The sequence below is a fragment of the Myotis lucifugus genome, unplaced genomic scaffold, assembly GCF_000147115.1.
Source record: "Myotis lucifugus unplaced genomic scaffold, Myoluc2.0 scaffold_28, whole genome shotgun sequence".
Classification (NCBI taxonomy): domain Eukaryota; kingdom Metazoa; phylum Chordata; class Mammalia; order Chiroptera; family Vespertilionidae; genus Myotis; species Myotis lucifugus.
In genome coordinates, this window is record NW_005871076.1 from 6,923,546 (window position 1) to 6,938,130 (window position 14,585).

The 14,585-nt window shown below is 40.7% G+C and overlaps 1 protein-coding gene across 1 annotated transcript; it reads left to right on the plus strand.

Annotated features, from left to right (window-relative positions):
- The first annotated feature begins 1,150 nt into the window (after positions 1-1,150).
- LOC102442021 (bromodomain-containing protein 8-like) lies at positions 1,151-13,965 on the plus strand. Its single transcript, XM_014453868.2, has 8 exons — positions 1,151-1,183; positions 2,091-2,369; positions 3,608-3,871; positions 5,580-5,737; positions 8,910-8,999; positions 9,098-9,166; positions 12,677-12,854; positions 13,604-13,965. Exons 1-8 carry the CDS (start codon positions 1,151-1,153, stop codon positions 13,652-13,654), a joined length of 1,122 nt encoding a protein of 373 aa, XP_014309354.2. The 3' UTR covers positions 13,655-13,965.
- Positions 13,966-14,585: the final 620 nt, after the last annotated feature.

Here is a 14,585-nt window from a genome sequence, read left to right on the forward strand (position 1 = left end):
GTGTGTGTGTATATATATATATATTTTTTTTTTACTAATTTCAAAGAGGAAGGGAAGGAGAAACATCAATGAGAGAATCATTGATCGGCTGCCTCCTGTACACCCCACACTGGGGATCAAGCCTACAGCCTAGGCATGTGCCCTGACTGGGAATCAAACCATGATCTTTGGTTCATAGGTTGCCGCTCAACCACTGAGCCATGCTGGCCAGGCCAGATCTTTTTGGTTTAAATAGTTTTTAAAGTTTGTTAGGATGCTAACAAGCTAAAACAATACAGTCTTTATGAAGTGATGGAAAGGAGTTTAATGAGCCCAGGAAAATAACTGCAGTATACCCCCAAAGCAGTGCACAAATAGGCATGTAAATAAGCAGTGAAGCCTTAAAAGTTGGAAAAGTATGGACAAGGAGAACCATTAAAGGGACAAAGATTTTGGATTGGTAGAGAAAGTGATGAATGAGTTTAGCAATCCTGGTTAAAGGTGTAGTATCTATGGTGGGGGCAATAGGGAGACGTAATTAGAACAGGGATCATCTAAGGAATAATGAAGTACAAATACCAGACCAAGGAAGCAAAGTAAGGTTTGATTTATGGAGTACTTTGAGTGGCAGATTGATAAATTTATATTGAGGGAATAGCCGTTGTAAAGCCTTGCACAGGGAGAGTTGAGAGCAGATTGGATTAAAGAGAAATTGACACCCTAACCGGTTTGGCTAAGTGGATAGAGCGTTGGCTTGCGACTGAAAGATCCCAGGTTCAATTCCGGTCAAGGGCATGTATGTACCTTGGTTGCGGGCACATCCCCAGTAGGAGGTGTGCAGGAAGCAGCTGTTTGATGTTTCTCTCTCATCGATGTTTCTAACTCTATATCTTCCTCTCTGTAAAAAAACAATAAAGTATATATTTTTAAAAAAAGAAATTGACCGGGGGGCGGGGGGGTTATAGCATTTATTGAGGAACAAAGAATGGGTATTGAGAAAAATGGTGGAAGAAAACTGGGAAGTAGACTTGCTTACCAAATGCAGGAGATGAATTCAAACAGGATCAAGAAATAGTGTTGATGGGGATAAGGAAATTGGAGAGAGCAAATGATTTTGGAGATAATCAGGAAGAGAAGTGATCTTAGTTTTTGAAATGTTGAGTTGAAGCAGATGGTAGAGCACCAAAAGGGAATTGACCTTTGGGTACAGGAGAAATGAGACCAGAATGCATTATCGGTTAAAGACAGAGATTTTGGGAGCCACCTGAAAAGATATCAAAATTGAAACCTCAAAGTATATACATTTTTAAAAGTATGTATCAATGAGGAAGTAAAAGGACTAAGCAAGAACATAGATAAGGATTTATTGAAAGTTCTAAAGGGAGAGAACAAAGGGGTAAGAAAATCAGGATAGTGTAATGAAAGGAAGATATTTTTAAAACTTGATGTTGCACTTTTCATTCTGAGAAGTGAGAATTGGATATAACGGATAATCTTAAAGTATGTTTTGAGGATTTAATGGTTCATAGGTTCATACCTATACACTGAGGAAAATATCACTTATCCTTCAAATTTATTGCCTTGCAGTTGATTTTAAGAATGACTTTGGATAGAGGAATTTTGTTCAGCTAACTATGGTCCAGTTCTTTATTTTTTTTATATATTTTTCAATTACAATTAACAGTATTATTTTGTATTTCAGGTGTACACCATAGTGGTTAGATAATCATATACTTGGCAAAGTGTTCCCCCTGATATCTCTAGTACCCACCTGGCACCATTCATATTTATTGCAATATTGTTGACTATATTTCCTATGCTGTACTTATGCTCTAGTTCTTTCTCTTTTGGAGTATAAGGAAGTCCAAGAAAAAAATACTTACTGGGTAATATCTTTATTATACTGTTTGACATGGGACTTTTTCTTTATTCCCAATGACAGATCATTTTGTCTCCTGGTATATCATTTCAGCTATTGTTTATTGTTACTAATGAGTAGAAATACATTTCTGTCCCCTTATCTTTCTAATGAACTTAGGAGATGAGATGCAAATGCCTTAGGAATATTGATTTGAGTGAATTTAATGCATTTTTTTTTCTGTGTATTACAGGTGGGGCGTGAGTGGGTTTGGTTGGATTCTGAACAAGACTATCCCAATGACTCTGAGTTGAGCAACAACTGCAGGTCCCTCTTCAGCTCGTGGGACTCCAGTCTGGATCTTGATGTGGGCAGCTGGAGGGAAACTGAGGAGCCAGGGACTGAGGAATTAGTGGAAAGCAGCCCAGGGACAGAATCTAGTGAGCTGCTTATGGGGGACGGAGGCAGTGAGGAATCTCAGGAAGAGACACAGCAAATCAGCCACCAGAACCACCTCCACTTTCTCTCTGAGGTAATGGGGAGTCATTATTTCCAAAGTTGGAAGAGTCTTAACGCTAAGAGAATGCTTACTCATATATATTTTTACCACTCTTAATATTATTTACTGAAATATATGCTCCACAATGGCTGGTACTAAGTTCATTGCTGTGTCTTCAGCACTTGGTACTAACAAAATATGCTTCAAATGTGTACTTTTGGGCTGAATATTATAAAATCCAGTCATTGGGACCCTGACAGGAAATGAAATTTCTGTATGCAGGACTACCCTATAAGAGTATCCTTGCAATTCATTCTTTCAGTCATGAGATGATTCTTGCCCAAACTCACCTTAAAGCTTATAACGTATGACATTAAGGCAGTAATTTACAGTGTTTTTATTACCCTAGTTAAGGTCTGAGGATCAGAAATAAACAGAATTTGACAGTTTATGCAGCAACTACACACACATTCAGCAGAATATAGGTCAAGATCAGCAAGAATCCAGTTCAAATGTTGCCATTTCTGTTTTGGCAGACAAAATTTTCAGCAGTTTGGTAGCCAGTCCCAGTTGATCAGAGTTGACACTTGAGGTGAAAATGTAGAACATAAGCTCCTTGAGGCAAGAACAATATCTTGTTTACTGTTAGGTCCTTACCAACTAGTAATAGTGCCTGTGTATCCTTCCTATATAATAAAAGCCTAATATGCTAAGCATCCGGTTGACCGGTCGGCCGTTCAACGAATCAAAGCATAATATGCTAATGATATTCTAAGGCCGCTCAACCGCTCACTATGACGTGCACTGACCACCAGCGGGCAGACGCTCCAACCAATAGGTTAGCTTGCTGCTGGGGTCCAGCCAATAGAGACTGAGCAAGATGGTCCGGACACGCCCTGGAGCCCTCCCGCGGTCCCTTCCTGGCTGGCCAATCTCCCGTGTCCCTCCCCAGCCCTGATCGTGCACTGGTGGGGTCCCTTGGCCTGGCCTGCACCCTCTCGCAATCTGGGACCCCTCAAGGGATCCCAGAGATTGTCAGAGAGCCGGTTTTGGCCCGATCCCACAGGCCAGGCTGAGGGACCCCACTGGTGCACAAATTCGTGCACCGGGCCTCCAGTATAAGATATTTAATGAAGTTAATCTATTTGCCATCTTAATCTATTTGCCATCTCAGGCTTAGACACAGTGGCAGTGTAGTCATGTGGCATTATTGATATATAGATTATGATTTCTATTGATGTTTCTAATCTAACGATAGACTATGATTGCAGGTAGCTTATTTAATGGAGCCATTGTGCATTAGCAGCAAAGACTCAAGTGAAGGTTGCTGCCCTTCACCTGATACCAGACAAGAGGAAAGGGAAATTGAAGCTACTGAAGGAGATGAGGAACCCTGCAGAGAGCCTGAAGAGCTTTCAGCTAAGGTAGAACCATTGGTAGCTGAGGAGTCACTGGGAGAAAATGGAAGGCCAGAGGTGGCTCCAGCTCCCTCAGATATTTGTGCAGTTTGGGGACTACCAACAGAGAACGAAGAGGTAAGTGAATAACTTAAACCAGCTGTCTAGTTCTCTGCACAGGGAGGCAGAGCAGAGTGGTAGAGCACATAGGTAACTCCAGAGTTCAACTACCTGGGTCCAAGTCTTGGTTTTAGCATCAATTAGCTGTGGGACCTTAAGCATGTTTGTGAACATTTTAGAACCTCAGTTTTCTCTGCCGTAACTGGAATTATTTCTTTCTCTACCTTATAGTTTTGCTGTGAGGTTAAATGATAATTCATGGGGAAAACTTCGCATAGGGCCTAGTTCATAGTAAGCAATCAGTAAAATTCAGAATTTATAATATCATTAATATTATCTGACCAGTTAGACTAGTTAGCTCCAGGACCACAAAAATAATGAAAATTTTAAAAGGATACAGCATCCGCCCTAGCCAGTTTTCTCAGTGGTTAGAGCATCACCCTGGTGACTGAACAGTCGCGGGCTTGATTCTGGTCAAGGGCATGTACCTTGGTTGCAGGTTCGATCCTTGGCCCTGATTGGGGAAAATGCAGGAGGCAACCAATCAGTGTCTCTCACATCGATGTTTCCCTCTGTACCTCTCCCTTCCACTCTCTAAAAATCAATGAAAAAAATATCCTCAGGTGAGGATTAACTAACTAAATAAATAAATCTATATAAAAGCCTAAGCAACCTTTTGACCGTTCACTATGATGCACACTGACCACCAGGGGGCAGACGCTCAATGCAGGAACTGCCCCCTAGTGGTCAGTGCACTCCCACAGTGGGAGCATCGCTCAGCTGACTGATGGGCGCCAGATGCCAGGCTCACAGCTGGTGAGCGCCTCTGTGGTGCGAGCCTCTCCTGCGGACATTCCCCCTGTTCACCCCTCCCCCATCTGGACCGGGACCATGACCAGGATCAGGACTGACATCAGGACTTACTGGGCGTGAGCCTGCTGCTGCTTCTCAGTCATGGGTGCGCTGGTATTACCCTACGACGAGTGTGCAGAGACCGCAGTGGAGGGGCAGTGAGCCTACTGAGTGGCGAGTGGCGGTGGCGGCAGGTGTAGCAGGGCCGGGATGAGCTGGAGTGGCGCGGTGCCCAGCCCGGGCTCAGGCTCCTCCCCAACCATCTGCTGCTTCTCACACTACTACATCCCTCGGGGGATGTTGGATTGCCAATTTTGGCCCGATCCCCACAGGCCACGCCAAGGGACCCCACTGGTGCACAAATCCGTGTCCCGGGCCTCTAGTAAATAAAAGGATACAGCATCCATCTAGAATTGAATATATTGCTTTTTTATTTTTTTCTTGGAGTACAGAGTCGAAGTTCTCCAGCAAGATTGTTAACAAGAATTGACTTAGGTCTAGTTAAGTCATATTTCTCTAATTTCTTTTATAGCTTTATATATTTGGCCTCTTCTCACCTTAAGGTCAGCTTTCATTTACTCCATACATGTAAAATTACCTTGCAGAGGCCCTGAACGTGTAGTTCAGTTGGTTAGAGCACTAACCCAGTACTCCAAGGTAGTGGGTTCAATCCCTGGTCATGGTATATACAAGAAACAACCAATGAAAAAATAAATTAATTAATTTAAAAGAAAGAAAGAAAGAAACAACCAATGAATGCATAAATAAGTGGAATAATAAATCTCTCTCTCAGTAATAAAAATAAATAAATTAAAATTACCTTGCAGATAGTAAATCTTTTTCTAAAGTTTCCATTGTTTCCTGGCACTCCTAGGGAGAGGTTCAGCAAGAATCCAAAGAAGAGGACCAGGGCGAAGGGTATGTGTCAGAGATGGAAGACCGGCCCTCCTCAGGTGAGTGTGATGATGGCTCTAGCATTCAGGAGGCTCCTCTGGTGGATGTCCTTTTCAGCCATGCTACTTCCTCAAATCTGTAAGTATAGATACTTATCCAAGCTTGTTAGGATTTATGCTTTTACTTCTGTTTATGCCTATTTGAATTGTTAGCATGAATATAGATTTGCAAAGTAAAAAAAGGAAATTAGAGTTGGAAAACACTAGAAATAGAATTAAATATAATTTTACTGTATAAATATAAGTCTATATGCTTTCCTCTTATAAAACAAGTCTGTTTTATCAACATTAAGAATCTCTTTCATAAATAACCCTTCTTTCTAATCTTTATTCAGGCAATATTGCTAATTCAGATTGTCCCTCATGTCTATTATACAAACTATACTTCTTTTAAAAATACTAAGGCAGGCTCTAACCAGTTAGCTCAGTTTGTTAGAGCATTTCCTGATACACCAGGTTATAGGTTCAATCCTTGGTCAGGGCACATATAAGAATTAACCAATGGCCGAAACCGGTTTGGCTCAGTGGATGGAGCGTCGGCCTGAGGACTGAAGGGTCCCGGGTTCGATTCCGGTCAGGGGCATGTACCTGGGTTGCGGGCACATCCCCAGTGGGGGATGTGCAGGAGGTAGCTGATCGATGTTTCTCTCTCATCGATGTTTCTGACTCTCTATCTCTCTCCCTTCCTCTCTGTAAAAAATCAATAAAATATATTTAAAAAAAAAAAAAGAATTAACCAATGAATGCATAAATATGTGAAACAACAAATCGATGTCTTTCTTGCTCTCGCTCACACTCTCCCTCTCTCCCCCCTTCCTCTCTCTCTAAAATCAATCAACAAATTAATTAATTAAAAAAATACTAAGACAGCTCCTATTAACTTGAAATGAAAAATTATTTTGAAGTTATGATCTCTGTTCCTTTTTCACAAATCTTAGGAAATTGTTTATATGCTTGTCTCATCTTTTTATAAGTAATTATGGGGCCAAAGGTTACATTTTAGAATTTTTTCTTTTTAGTAAAGTGAATTTCTTCTAAATCAGAAAACAAAGTTATTTTTGTTATGATAATAAATAATTCCTTTTCTGGGCCTGATCTTTTGTCCATTGAGAGAAGATAGCATGAACAGTTTTGTTTTCCTGATCCACCCACATATCTGTGGAAAGGCAAACCAATAATTATTTTAGCCTTTTTAAATTTAAGGTATACAACTGAACCATGTATATATATTTTTTAGATAGCAGATTTCAATTTTTTGTTATACAAATAGAATACAGCTTAAAAACTAGGTTATTGAAGAATTGCTTTTCTGTAACTGTGTATGAGAAGATGGCATGTGATAACTATCTAAAAAAACAGGAAATCTCTAATCTGGGACGTATTATTTCAAGATATTTCAGTGTCTTGAATGGCAATAGATATTAGTAATTGAGTTTGCTTGGTCAGATAGTTTAAGGAGAACTAGAAAGCTGAGTTCTTGTGCTGTCATTGGGAAGGTTAAAACTACTTGGAGGGATAGACATTCTCCAGGCCCCTCTTTTCTGTCTTCACCCTTAGTCTGTACTGACTCTCAAGAGTAGAGAGAAGTAGAGCCTTTGGAGCATCACTCCCAGTCTGCAGCTCCTTTCCACTCCCACACTTTTTATTATTATTAAAGTAATTAATTAATTAATTTTAATTTCTCTAGATTCCTTATTTTTTATTTTTATTGATTTCAGAGAGGAAGGTAGAGGGGGATAGAAATAGAAACATCAATGATGAGAGAGAATATCAACTGGCTGCCTCCTGCAGGCCCCGTACTGGGGATCGAGCCCGCAACCCAAGCATTTGACAGGAATCGAACCCAGGACTCTTTAGTCCCCAGGCCGACACTCTGAGCCAAACCAGCTAGGGCTCCACTCCCACACTTTTACTTGTAGTTGCTTGCCATGCATTTCTAAATAGGTGGAAATAAAGATAAGCAACAGGTTGTTTCTTAAAATATTGCAAAAGAGATTGATTATGAGGTTATAGAACCTAGTGCAGTACCTTTCATATAATGGAAACGTATTAAATATCTGTTGCATAGATGTGTGAATAAATTGCACCAGCACCAAGGAGTTATTATTCATTCTGGTTGACTGATCAGAAACAAAGGAAGTTTATTTGCAGGACTTTAAATGCCTTGCTCTGATAGGGTCCTGTGTTTAAGGATAAGTTGATTTTTGTGGTATATAGTTTAGATGCAGGTAAGATATTACATCATGAAAATGAACAGTTATGTAAAGCTGCTCAAATTGGAGAAAGATAAAATGAGATGTGAGTTGTTCTCAAATGGATGCGCACTATAAGGTACATAAAGCAAAATGAGGGTGTGAAGACTTAGCTGTGAAGAGAACTCATTTAGAGAAAATAATAGGGTGGATAATGTTTAACTTTGAGTAAATAGAAAACTTGCCAACTTGGAAAATTATAAAAATAAATAGACCTGACTGGGTAGCTCAATTGGTTAGAGCGTTGTCCTCCCTATATGCCAAGGTTGTGGGTTTAATCCCTGGTGAGGGCACATGCAAGAGGCAACCAATAATGCATGAAGAAGTGGAAAAACGGATAAATGTTTCTCTCTCCCTCTCTTAAAAAAAAAAGAAAGAAAAAGCATTGAACAGTTTCATCTCTGAAGAAAGACTAAATAGATAGTTTAACTCAGAGAAGGAATCGCCATGAGAATAAATGAAATTTTCTTAGGTATTTTAAGAGTTACTATATAGAGGAGAGCGAAAAGGAAAAATACTTAAATTGTGTAGCAATCAGATAAAATGTGAGAATTCTTTGGGATGTGAAACAAAGTATTTACTTCTGTGGAGACATGGGAGACATAGTTATCAATGTGTCATATTTTTACATAAAAACAGGTCTAGATTCATTTATCAGATACTTAATTGAGCACCTACTATGTGCCAGGCACTTGGGAAATATCAGTGAAAAAAGATAGACCAGTATTTTAGAGTCACAGGTGTTAAAGAGCAAATCAGCAAAGAGACCTGCTGGAGGCAATTATAGATTTGTAATATACTTTATAAAATGATAACTACTTCATTGAGTAATAGTGATTAGTAAGAGAATATTTATAGAATTTGGGGTCCATTATTTTTTTATTCTTATAGTGTTATTAAGTAGGAACACTGTCTTGAGAAAACCTCATTACTCCCTAGGAGAGACAGAATGCTATTTTTAAAGTTATTGTTTCTTTTCTGTCCTTTTTTATCCCATAGGTCTGATCTAAGCCAGAGTGATCCTGTTCAGGATCACTTACTATTTAAGAAGACTCTCCTGCCAGTATGGAAGATGATTGCCAGTCACAGGTAGGTCTCCAAACCACTGTTGGTGTTCATAGCGATTTTTCTCATTTAGAGTAAATTTCCACAGTTTCTTCATCCTTTCTGGATTTGTCCCCTAACAGGTTCAGCAGTCCATTTCTGAAGCCAGTGTCAGAAAGGCAGGCCCCAGGATACAAGGATGTGGTGAAAAGGTCAGTGGAAAAGGGGGCAAGAAAGGTTGGTTGCTTTTATGTCTGTCTTTTCTTCCATTATTTTCCATCTATTAGATTATTTATTTCATTTATATTACTTACAAACTTAAGATAAACTTTAAACAAGTTTGTAAAGTTATGGTGAGCTCAGTCTTTATTTAAGAAGGAATGAAGGGGAACAAAAAGATAAAATAGGCTTATTTTAATTGTTAAATTTTAGGTAATATGATTTATTTATTATGATCTTACATTTGCCTTCAGTAGTTTTGTTTGTTGTTTTAAATATATTTTTTTATTGATTTCAGAGAGGGAAGGAGAGGGAAAGAGATAGAAACATCAATGATGACAGAGAATCATTGATTGGCTGCCTCCTGCGTGCTCCTTACTTGGGATCGAGCCTGCAACCCGAGCATGTGCCCTTGACCAAAATGGAACCCAGGACCCTTCAGTCCGAAGTCTGATGCTCTATCCACTGAGCCAAACCAGCTAGGGCACCTTCAGTAGTTTTTAACATTTTTCTTTTGGAGCAAAATTTTAAAAGGAACACTGTATTCATTCTGATAGTTATAGGTATGGCTAAGGCAAAGATAATAATCCAAATGATGTTACAAACATTGGCTGGTTGCAGTATTTTGGATTTTTATAGCATGTTTCATTTAAACTGCTGTCATAAATAAAGTGATGAACAAAATAGATCCAGAGACATAGAAATATGGAACAGACTGTCAAATATCAGAGGGAAGGTGGGGGTGTGAGTCGGGTAGAGATCAAAGAACTTGTATAGATATATGCATAACCCATGGATTCAGACAGTAGGGTGGTGAAGGCGTTGGAGGCCTGGGGGTAGGCTAGAAGGGATCAATGAGGGGAAAAAAGGGACATATGTTATACTTTCAACAATAAAGATTTTAAAAATAGAAATAAGTAAATAAAAAATGCTGTCATAAACCAGAATGTTAATCCTATCTAATAATAGACAAACATGGTAATTGACCATACCTTCGCTATGCCTCCCATCAGCTAATCAGCGAGATATGCAAATTAACCGCCAACAAAGATGGTGGTTAATTTGCATACGTAGGCGTGAAGCGGCGGAGCGAAGACTGAAGGCGCCTCTGGCCAGAGCAGCAAAGGCTTGAAGGCAGCTCCGGCCGGAGCAGCGAAGACTGAAGGCAGCTCCAGCTGGAGCGAAGGCCTGGGTCCCGGGTGCCGGAGGAAAACGGGTGCCGGCAGCCAGGGGAAGGGAAGGCCTATTGCAGGAATCTTTTCGTGCAACAGGCCTCTAGTAGAGTATAAAAGATCAGGAAAGGACTATTGGAGACAGATTCCTTCATTCTATAGATAAGGAAACTAAGTCTCAGAGGTGGTCTTCACTTGCCTGTGATCAACAGTGAATAGCAGAGCTGGAACTAAATCCAGATTCTTTTTTTAAAAATATTTTATTTCAAAGAGGAAGGAAGAGGGAGAGAGAGATAGAAACATCAATGATGAGAGAGAATCATTAATTGGCTGCTTCCTGCATGCCCCCCACTGGGGATTGAGCCCGTACCCAGGTATGTGCCCTGACGGGGAATCGAACCATGACCTCCTGGTTCATAGGTGGATGCTCAACCATTGAGACATGCTGGTCGGGCTAAATCCCAGATTCTTACCTCTCACTTCAGTCCTCTTTCTACACTGCTGTTCCTTCTCTTATATACCCACTCTCTGTGTTTCATTAATAATTTGTCTTAAGCCCTAGCTGGTTTGGCTCAGTGGATAGAGTGTTGGCCTATGGACTGAAGGGTCCTGGGGTTGATTCCAGTCAAGGGCACAAGGGTTGTGGGCTGGATTCCCAATAGAGGGTATGCAGGAGGCAGCCGATTAATGATTCTCTCTCATCATTGATGTTTCTATCTCTATCCCCCTCTCCCTTCCTCTCCAAAATCAATAAAAAATATATATATTAAAAAATAATAATTTGTCTTAATATTCACTTCTCACTCTTTTCTTCTCCATGAAAGGAGAAAAACAGCCCTGACCCATTTGGCTCAGTGGATAGAGCGTCGGTCTGCGGACTGAAGGGTCCCAGGTTCGATTCCGGTCAGGGGCATGTACCTTGGTTGTGGGCACATCCCCAGTGGGAGGTGTGCAAGAGGTGGCTGATCGATGTTTCTCTCTCATCAATGTTTCTAACTCTCTATCCCTCTCCCTTTCTCTCTGTAAAAAGTCAATAAAACATATTTAAACAAAAAAAAGAAAGGAGAAAAACATTCTCAGCTTTTGATTATGCAATAATAAAAGTAGATTTAATATCTAATATATGACTCCACATTGTAAATAATCAGTCAATAACTACCATATGACAAACTGATCATTGGAGTTACTTATAGCTTTGGTACCTGGGGCCAACCCTCCTCCTCCTATAGTAGACCATAGTGGTTGGGCCAATAGGTTCTGAAATCAGACTGCCTTCCAATTAGATTCCAGGTTGTGTGACTTTGAGCTAGTACTTAACCTCTTCAGATCTCAGTTTGCTCATTGTCAGTTGGTTGTAATAATGGTACCTACCTTATAGGTTTATTGTGAGGTTTAACTGAGTTAAATGGAAAGTACCTAATTTAGTACTTGGCCTATTTTAGGTAGTAGCAGTCAAATGTTAACTGCTGTTGCTATTTTATTATATGATGAGGATTGTTATCTTTACTACCATTTTCATTAAGAGCTAGTTACTGCCCTAGCTGGTTTGGCTCAATAGATAGAGCATCGGCCGAGGACTAAAAAGTCCCAGGTTTGATTCCAATCAATGGCTCAATAGATAGAGCATCGGCCAAGGACTGAAAAGTCCCAGGTTTGATTCCAGTACCTTAGTTGAAGGCTTGATTCCTAGGAACATGTGGGAGGCAACCAATCAATGTGTCTCTCTCACATTGATATTTCTCTCTGTCTTTCCCCCTCCCTTTCACTCTGTCTAAAAATCAATGGAGCCCTAGCCAGTTTGGCTCAATGGATAGAGCGTCGGCCTGTGGACTGAAAGATCTTGGGTTCAATTCCGGTCAAAGGCATGTACCTTGGTTGCAGGCTCCTCCCTGGCCCAGGCCCTGGTCAGGGCTCATGCAAGAGGCAACCAATCGATACATCTCTCTCACATTGATATTTCTCTCTTTGTCTCTTTCTCTTCCACTCTCTCTAAACATCAATGGAAAAATATCCTTGGGTGAGGATTAACAAAAAAAAGAAAGAAAGAAAGCGGGTTACTGCCCTGGCCTGTGTAGCTTAGTGGGTTGGTCATCGTCCTGTGCCCCTAAGGGTTGCTGGTTCGATACCCAGTAGGAGGCAGCCAATCAATGTTTCATTCTCTCATAGATGTTTCTCTCTCTTCCTCTCCCTTTTTCTTTTTCTAAAAATCAATTTTTTAAAATGCATTAAAAAAACCCAAACTGGTTAGTTCTTTAAGAGAGCATGTTATGTCATCACATGTTCCACATGAAGGTTAGATTTCCTCTGTGTTTTTTCCTTGGCCACCTGTAGACCCATGGACTTAACTACCCTGAAAAGAAATCTGTCTAAGGGACGGATTCGCACCATGGCACAATTCCAGCGAGACTTGATGCTGATGTTCCAAAATGCTGTGATGTACAATGACTCTGATCATCATGTGTATCATATGGCTGTGGAGATGCAGCGAGAAGTTCTGGAGCAGATTCAGGTACTGTATGTAGACAGCTGCAAGAAAAATAAGTGTAATCTCTGGAATCAGATTTTAGAAAGTCTGAGAATAAGGGTGGGTGATGTTGAAGTGTTTCCAGAGTTTATGTTTAGAGGTGATTCAAGGATTAACATTTTACCTGCTGGTTTGGAAAATCCTGAGCCTCAGTAGGACCAGTTTTAACAGTGAAGTACTGAAGGGTTCTCAAGAGAGCTGTAATGGTAGTGGGAGCTCCTGCTGCCAGAGTCTCAAACCAGAGGGCTAAACATGTAAACCAGAGGCTGGAGTCACTGTCCATTTTATTTTATTTTATTTTATTTTTTTAAAATACATTTTATTGATTTTTCACAGAGAGGAAGGGAGAGAGATAGAGAGAGTTAGAAACATCGATGAGAGAGAAGCATCGATCAGCTGCCTCTTGCACATCCCCCACCGGGGATGTGCCCGCAACCCAGGTACATGCCCTTGACCGGAATCGAACCCGGGACCTCTCAGTCCGCAGGCTGACGCTCTATCCACTGAGCCAAACTGGTTTCGGCTCATTTTAAATGTTAATATTAATGTATGTTCACACTGTCTGTCTATAGGGGATAAGATATAGTAGCCAGAAGATTATATTTGAGGGTTTCTTTTCTGGGTAACATCATATTTTACAGAAAAAAAGGCTAATCAAATTTCTCTGTGGAAAAGAAATTCAAACCTCTGTGGCTTTTAAGATTCATAGCTTGCTATCTGCCTTGACCCTGTAGGTGCTGAGTATTTGGCTAGACAAAAGAAGAAACTTAAATAGTCTGGAATGAGAACCAGCCAACCCAGTGCATGATGAAAAGCCTGTTTTGTTAACCTGGAGCTGCTACCCTGACCTTTTCTGGAATTTGGACCTTTCATTGAGACTGATCCAGAGAAGATCCCAGTACTTGTTTACCTTCTCTGTTGTCTTTCATAATAAGAATAATACCTTAACTCACAACCTAGGAGTCAAAGATGCCTGTGGACATAATTTTAAGAAAAGGGGGGAAACTTATTTGATGTAATAAATATCACCCATATCTTTGTTCTATATCTATAGGCTTAATTTAGAGGTAATTGGATTAGACCTCTTATGACTGCTCTATAAATAAACGTTACTTCACAAGTATAAGATTGCTTTTTTAATGATTACAGAAGCTGGGAATAGAGGGGACAGCATCATTTGGTGAAATAAGGAAGGTATTTGACATGGAAGGGTGATGGGGTGGGTGAAGGGAAAGTGTTTATGCTTTGTCTCATTTATAAAATGGGGATAATTGAAGCATGCTTCAAATGAGTAGGAGGATGAAAGAAGCTAAATTATGACGAAAATGTAAGAAAATGTCTAGTACGCTAAGATTCTTAAGGGGAATAAAAATGCCTGTGGCTGGCTCACTTGATTAAGAGGAGCCCTCCAGAGGCTGTGAAACGGGCTGCTGGGATTGACTCTCTGCAGCCACCGTCCCTAAACTGGGCTTCACGTCTCCTAGCAACCAGTAGTGGTCGCACAGGACGTGTTAGCACTGAGGTGAGTGCTCAGACTCGGAATCTGCGGCTGCGGGTGGGAGAGGTCCAAGGGACCTGGGATCCTACTTTCCAACCCTTCCTGACCCTACTATGCATAGTCATCCCGGCGGGCCGGGGCGCTGAACCTGTCGCTGTATCGCGGAGAGTTGCCTACACAGTCTCCGGTTGCTGCGCCTAAAATCTTCGCCATTTCCA